Genomic DNA, 7,310 nt, shown 5'->3' on the forward strand with positions numbered 1-7,310 from the left:
ATGGCCTATATTCCTTTATAGCTCAAATAAAATTCGTATTCTGGTGAATGCTTTTCTTCAAACGGTGTTGTCAAAATCTGCTGTCTGGAAATACCTAATAATTAATCAGTTTTTTCATTGAAAATAGTTCAAAGTTTTGTTATTTGGGAGAACGCAGAAAAATCGTTATAATTAATTTTATTGAAATTTCAATCACAGTGTAATTATAATTTCATTCAGTTTCAATCATTAAACTAATTCTATGGTTTCCATTATATCATACTCTATGATTTAATTGCACATCTGATCTGATAAGATCCATCTGAAATGTCAAATTTGAAACAATTTGACAGTGACTATTGTTTTTGTTTTTAATTTTGAAGAAGCTAACTTAATGAATAATAATAATAGGATATTCATCTTTTCATAATGAATTCTTATAAGGATTTAACAAGAAAATCTCGAAAAAAAATAAATAAACGAATTAAAAAAGGTCAAGGATGTTTTTACAGTAGTCATAACTACAACCGAAGTACTGGTTTTCAATCAAATTCGATAGGGTACGTAGGAAATGGAATAGGCTTCTCTGTATTTAACGCCAAACAGAAAATTTTGTCGTTGGCATTTTTCATAGATGCAGTTTAGGATGAGAAAATGATTGCTTCCATTCTAAAATTTGAAAAGAATGGAGATACCTATAACGTTTTGGGTATTGCTTCCATTACGAAAAACTATACCTCAAACCAACTAAATGAACACCTTTTTTTATTTAAAGAAAATGGATCTAACAAAAAATATTTTGGGCCACTTTATTGATTATGATGAATTATCCAAGTCATAAATAATAAATAAATTTTTCATTATAAAAAACGATATTTATAAGAAAAAGTTAGAATAGGTCTGATTTTTCCAAAATACAAATATTTTTCTTTCAGTTTTTCAGAATATGTTCTACATAGTTCAAATGCAAGATCATATAATACAAGGCTTAACACTAACAGAACAAACTTGGGTTACCTGAAACCTCGCCTAAAACATATTTCTTCACAGTCAATAGGAAGGGAGAAAGAATATTCTGCTATAGGCTGTTATGAGGAATACACATTGAGAAGAATACGAAACACTAGTGATATGATAAAACAACAATTGATGAGTCCTGAAAATTTGACCATTACTCGAGAAAAGGAAACAAATATGCAATCAGATAATATCTCTCTTAAAGTTAGAAGTAAACAAAATCGATTGAGTGGTGAAACATCTAAATTTTCTGACAATAAAGAATATTCCCAAACAAAAGTGAGAAGAAAACCCAGTAAATCATGTGAAGAAGTCGCTAGATTCCAATTGAAGGAGAAAAGAAAAAATGAGTTGAGAGAAAAATTCAAGAAAGATAATATTTCAAAACAAAATTCTAATGAAATTTATAATGTAAAAGAAATTTCTGATAAAATTATTCAGCATATATCCAAAATGAATAATGCAAAGTTAGTGGATTTTCTGAATTCAGGTAATTCTCGCTATGAAGAAGCTTTCAGCTATATTTGTAAGGAAAAAAGTTTTGAGTTAACCAAAGCTTTGAGAGATTTGAGCCGTCAACAAGAACCAGCAGCATGTGAAATTGTCAATGCAATAATTCCAGACTTCTCTATCAAAATTGAAGAATTGCCAATTGATATTATAAGAGAACTGAGTTCTACTTTTGATGAACTACATAGGAATATTGATGATTCGTCTTTATCTGGTGAAAGTCTGCATTTATTTGAAAAACATAATTTGTTGCAAAAAAATGATAATTCATTAAAATATATGCAGACAGATTGTGTTGAAAAAAATATTACCAAAAATCCTAACACATCTAATGAAACATTCTTTGAACAAATTAAAGCTATTAAACAAGAGGAATTGCCCAAAAATTTGATAACATTTGGAGCAGCTGAACAAATTGTAATTATAGATTCTGATGATGAAAGTTTGCCTCTAAATGTAAGTTATTTTGTTATCAAGTTTTTTTCTAGTTTTAATTTAATGATTCGGTTTGTCAATTACATGATATGAATGAACTAATAGTTATCTATTCTTCTATTTTTTCCTCAAATATCATTTGCATCTGTTATCTGTTAGAGATGAATAAGTACTGACTTTATTGTAGGATCATTCAATAAAGGATCCTCTAACACGATCTTAAAAGGGTACATTTTGAAGACCCTGGCAAGTATGTATGAGATCACTGGTTGAAAATAGGGAAACTTTTTCTGTTAACAAAAATGAGAATGATAGTTCTCTAAATTTCTGCAGTAGAAATACAATTATATGGACTAATTGTTGTCTTTAGGTATTTGGTTAATCGAAGGGGTTATCTTGCATATTATTGCAGAGGAAATATGTATATATAAACAACAAGGATTTTAACGTTTTAATGTTAATGATTTCCAGCTTAATCTTTTTTCATCAGCATTATAAACAAAATCCAAATAAAAATTATTTTTCCCCAATTTCTTCATCAATATATCTTCGAAAGAGTAGCTGCATCTGAAGCAGCTAACATTCTTCTATCTTGGATTTGCAATACGAGAATTCTGTGAAGGGTTTTAAATTCAAACAACCATTCGCATTTTCTTCTTGAACTGTGAAGATTTTTTATAGAACAAAAGGACCAGCTATCTGGTGCTCAGTTGATTGTTTTGCAATATCTACAATACTATCCTTCTTCTAAGGATGTTGAAAAGCTAGCAATGGAAATTTTCAGAAGAAAAAAAAGTGATGCCTAACGAAATGAGCCTTATCAAATCAATTATTGTAGTGGGTTATGCGAAGGCTTGTTTGTAATTTGATTTTTTAGTGTTGATATGATAGTAACTAGTTTCTTTGTATTCCACTTTTATTGTGTGGTAGTTTGGTCTGTTTGGTGGCCTGAAGAAATGGCAATAACTTTTTTCTTTCATCTCGATTTGAATGAAAATCCTTTTTTTTGTTCTGTTACTCTTTTCTTATTGCTCACACTAAATTTTATTCATCTATCCAATGCACATGCATTGTTTCTACTACTCTATTATATTATACATATGAAATTGTATACATGACTCATCCAAGACTACCAAAACTTAATTAATCTATTATACTCTAATTCAACTGATTTGATGTCTGCAATAAATGATTTGAAAAACAAATATTGTCATGTTATTTTAATAATGGCATATTTATGTTTTGTTTGAGCTGTCTCTATTATATGAGTTCATTCATTTATTTTTGATTTTTGATACCTACTCTATTGATTCATTTGTACTTTTGAATTTTAGCAAGATAATAGCCAATCACCTGATAATATAGAAGAAAGACTTGAATCATCTGAAGTGATAGAAGTGGATTTGGATTCTTCATCAGAGCAAATGTCGATCTCCACTAAAATTTGTGATACTTTACCAAATATTGCTCCATTTAGTAGTATTAATAATGATAATGTTCATTCAAATTTTGAACATTCCAGCAATATTGAAACTGAGGAACCAGTTTTTGCACCACCAGAAATTGATGAGAGTTCTATCGATGCAATAAATTCAAACACTAATTCTCCACAGGTTGATGATGGTTTCAGTGAAATTATAAATAACGATTTAGGAACTACAGACTCTTCTTTGCTGGAATCCCAATTTGAAAATAATGAAATGGAATCTTCAATTCAATTGGAAAAAATAGATTTGAACACTCAGCCAAAAGTGGGCTCTGTTTGGGTTAGTAAAAATATCTTCATAACAACTGATATTTTGGAAAAAGCAGACGAATTCTGTGATGCATCTCAGGTTGAAAGTTCACATACGGAGGATTCTGATGCCATATTCAAAAATTTTTCAACCTCTCTTGGAGAAACCACATTTCCTTCAGTGGAAGCTAAAAATATGGAGGATATAGATGAGAACCTGGATTCAATTAAAAGACCAGAATTATCATTGGATATTTCTCATAGATCAGATTCACCAAGTTGTATAGTGGAAACTACAGGAGCCAAAGAAAACAGTTTGTTAAATATTGCTTCCCCGTTATCATCAACAACACATGGTAATTCTCAGCATGTTATTGACATTAGCAATAAGAACAATAATTCAGAGAATAGTAGTGAAAATATTTCCGAGAATTCAAATAAAAAAAAAAGTGAAACAATTAAAAAGGCTGCAATTGCAAGATCAGATAAATCCTATGATATGACAAACAAAGACATACCTAATGTGCCACAATTAAGCATACAGTCAGATCTCACAAGCAACAATAGCATTACCGATTCAGTAACTGTTAACAACTCTGAAAATGAATTTTTATCTCTGACCATCAAAAATTTCAATAAACCTAAAAATCTTCATGATGCAATTAATTTCATGAATGTTATTGACCAAAAGATCGAAATATTAACTAAATTGAGAAGAGAGCTCTTTATTGAATTGGGTGAAATTGTTAATAGATCAGAAAATAAAGTTTCTGAGAGTGTTAAGAGAAAATTGAATGATTCTGATAATGCAGCTACAATAAAAAATAAATGCATCAAAACTGGCAAATCATCTGATAAAAGAGGACAAATTGAAATAAAAAAACCTTCAAAAATCAAACCATTTTCGAATTTGAAGTTTATTGATGAAGTTGTTCTCTTTTGTAAAGTAGGTATCTTGTTACTGTTACATTAAAAAAATCATATCCAAAAAAGTACTATAACAATTGCTAATTCTTTTTCAGATTCTGCATGATAAATCAGAAATGATAGTTGGTACTGACAAGGGGAACATACAATATTACAATATATTATATGGAAAACACCCCTTTATGGTTGTTAATATTGGTGAAAGTGCCATAAGTTTTTTGGAATATGTGAAAATATATGATGGAAATTTCATTTGCACAGGCAATACCACAGAGTTGGAATTGAAGATTCTGAAGTACAAAAAACGAGTTATTGAACAAAAGATATATTTGGAAGATTCTATTCAAGCAGTCGTTAATGAATGGGGGTATTTTTTCATTGGTGGAAGGAGAGGTTACCTAACAACATATGATTGGAAGGTAGATATTAGTTCAGTTTCACAAAACCTTTATTAAGACGATTGATACCAATAAATCATTTCTGTGTCAATTTTGGTTCATTCTTGGATTCACAGTAAATTTCCAACTATGATCAAGTATGTATACAAGTTGATGAAAGTTTGTGAAACTTTTTTTCCTGTGTTCTTTCAATTTGATTAATGAAATGATGAAACTATGGCATTTTGATTTATTTGATGAATTAATTTTTCAGAGTAACAAAATTGTTTTTGAAGATCGTATATCTGAAATGAAGATCAAAGATTTAAAAGCTACTAGGGAAGGCCCAAGGAAAATTCTAGTAATTCTATTTGAAGATCCTGATGGAGTAGCACATGTACATGTACGAGATGCAATGACAGCATTACATATCAGAACTATTGTTCGTTTGGCAAATGTGAGTTGTATGGATCTGAGGTACTCTACACTCTACTTAGTTAGAGATGGGGAAATAGTTGTGTATAATTGTTGTGTGAGTATTTACTTAGTAAAAAGATATACTTTTGAAGGCTTTTCAAAATGACTTAACTAATCCACCTATATGAAATAAATTCCTATCGGGCATTAGTCTAATATTTCTCATCTTGTGAAGTGATAAATAAATTCTTTCAGGATGGATTATTTGTGGCGAAAGAAGAGACAAATAAGTCATTTTCTTTGATGAAATTCAAGGGCAATTTGTTGTTGCTTGGAAATTCAGATGGAATATATGCATTTAATATGAGAACTAACAAATATTTAAATTGTTTACAAAATAATATTCATGTCTCCACACTGAATTTCTTCAATCATCAGGTAAAATATCTGAAGGAATTGGTTTCAATAGAATTCAAACCTTTTCATTTTCAGATACTTTGTACAACATGGGAGAAAAAAATCGAATTACTTGATGTAGCAGTAAACTTCAAAGGAATTATGCAAACTAGTAATAGATTTCAACTATAATATGTGAATATGCTGGTCTTCTTTAGTGAATTTTGAATTATTCTGATGAGACAGCCTGTGTATAATAGAATACTGTATAATTTTAACATTTGGTGTACATTTTGTTTATATGATTAAAGTTTTATCTCTGTGCAGAATTTTTCCTTAGCCTTTATGCTTGCCATTTCAAATGTAAATTGTTGATGTCAAGTTCAAAATCAAATTTTATTAAATTCTTTTAGATGAGTGCTCCTAATTCAGATAATATTGGATTACATATACAAATTGATTACCCAATTTTTGAAAACAGGATTTAAAATGAATTTGGAAAGTCAGTAGGTCTTCCAGTTAATCAACATCAAATATGTTACACATAAGCATTATCAACTGACAATATTCAATACGATATTCAAAATAAGTAGTATGAAGTTGTTCTCAGCTGTCCAAACAGGGTAACGTGTGGGAAAGAAATTAGATATATGACAACAATCGTTATATGTGTGCTACTGTTGTTGACTTCCACTTGTTGGTTCAATAATATTCCAATTTTATTGTGTTTATTTATTTTTAGAGCTTCTGAGATTCTAGGAATGTTACACCATAACTATTATTTAGGTAACTAGAATTTCAAAATAATGGTTGAATGTATGTTCTAATTCTAATAAGTGCATAAGATCTCTGCAAGTTCCCCCGGCACAAATTCCAGACTGCTTTCCCTTTACCTGCTCTTGGTATTTTGGCTCTATTGGGACCCAAGTCACGAAGTGAATTGATGATTTATTAAATAAGTGACTTTTCATTGTGTTGAAATTGGGGGTTCATTCAGAAATTCTTTAATACATTATATCAACGACTCAAAGAGTTTCTGGGCTACCTTTTATTAGTTTGCCACTTTTTTCGTTCTTTTTACATCTAATTACAATAATCTTCCTCTTCAATATTTACTTCAGTGAGTGCTCTTGTGTCCTATTCGTCGTAGTAATGTTCGAAATTAAATGCAACCCAAGAGTCTATCTGAGGTTTTCAGTCTGTTTATTATTTAAAGAATATATTAAGATCTATTTGTGACTTCGCCTCAACGTATTAATGAACAAGACTTTTGTATTGCTGGACTGGAATTATTAAAATTATTTTTTCAGCTCCAAAAAGCTGAATCGATTAGTTATCCAAATAATCAATGAAATCTAAATATCAGAACAACACAAATTATATTATCAGCTCTATTTTTCTTTCAATTATAAATATATTTATTTTTTATAATCAGGGAGGGTGCTGCGGCACCACCTGCCCCCCTTTGGCGACGACCATGCTCAATCTACTTTGTTATCTGTAGTCAGTTCAATGGA

At 29.9% G+C, this 7,310-nt stretch overlaps 1 protein-coding gene across 1 annotated transcript; it reads left to right on the plus strand.

The window, feature by feature from the left end:
* The first annotated feature begins 273 nt into the window (after positions 1-273).
* Positions 274-6,115, plus strand: LOC123681209. The gene is made up of 7 exons (XM_045619464.1): positions 274-539; positions 915-1,962; positions 3,276-4,622; positions 4,699-5,022; positions 5,255-5,512; positions 5,653-5,835; positions 5,890-6,115. The coding sequence occupies exons 1-7, from the start codon at positions 409-411 to the stop codon at positions 5,983-5,985; spliced, it is 3,387 nt and encodes a 1,128-aa protein (XP_045475420.1). The 5' UTR covers positions 274-408; the 3' UTR covers positions 5,986-6,115.
* The last annotated feature ends 1,195 nt before the right edge of the window (positions 6,116-7,310 follow it).

The sequence above is a fragment of the Harmonia axyridis genome, chromosome 1, assembly GCF_914767665.1.
Source record: "Harmonia axyridis chromosome 1, icHarAxyr1.1, whole genome shotgun sequence".
In the NCBI taxonomy this organism is placed as follows: Eukaryota; Metazoa; Arthropoda; class Insecta; order Coleoptera; family Coccinellidae; genus Harmonia; species Harmonia axyridis.

Coding starts and splice junctions, on each gene's coding strand:
- LOC123681209 (XM_045619464.1), top strand. CDS start 409: ATGAATTCTTATAAGGATTTAACAAGAAAATCTCGAAAAAAAATAAAT. Junction 540..914: donor TTTCAATCAAATTCGATAGG/GTACGTAGGAAA, acceptor TTTTTCTTTCAG/TTTTTCAGAATATGTTCTAC. Junction 5,513..5,652: donor TAGTTGTGTATAATTGTTGT/GTGAGTATTTAC, acceptor AAATTCTTTCAG/GATGGATTATTTGTGGCGAA.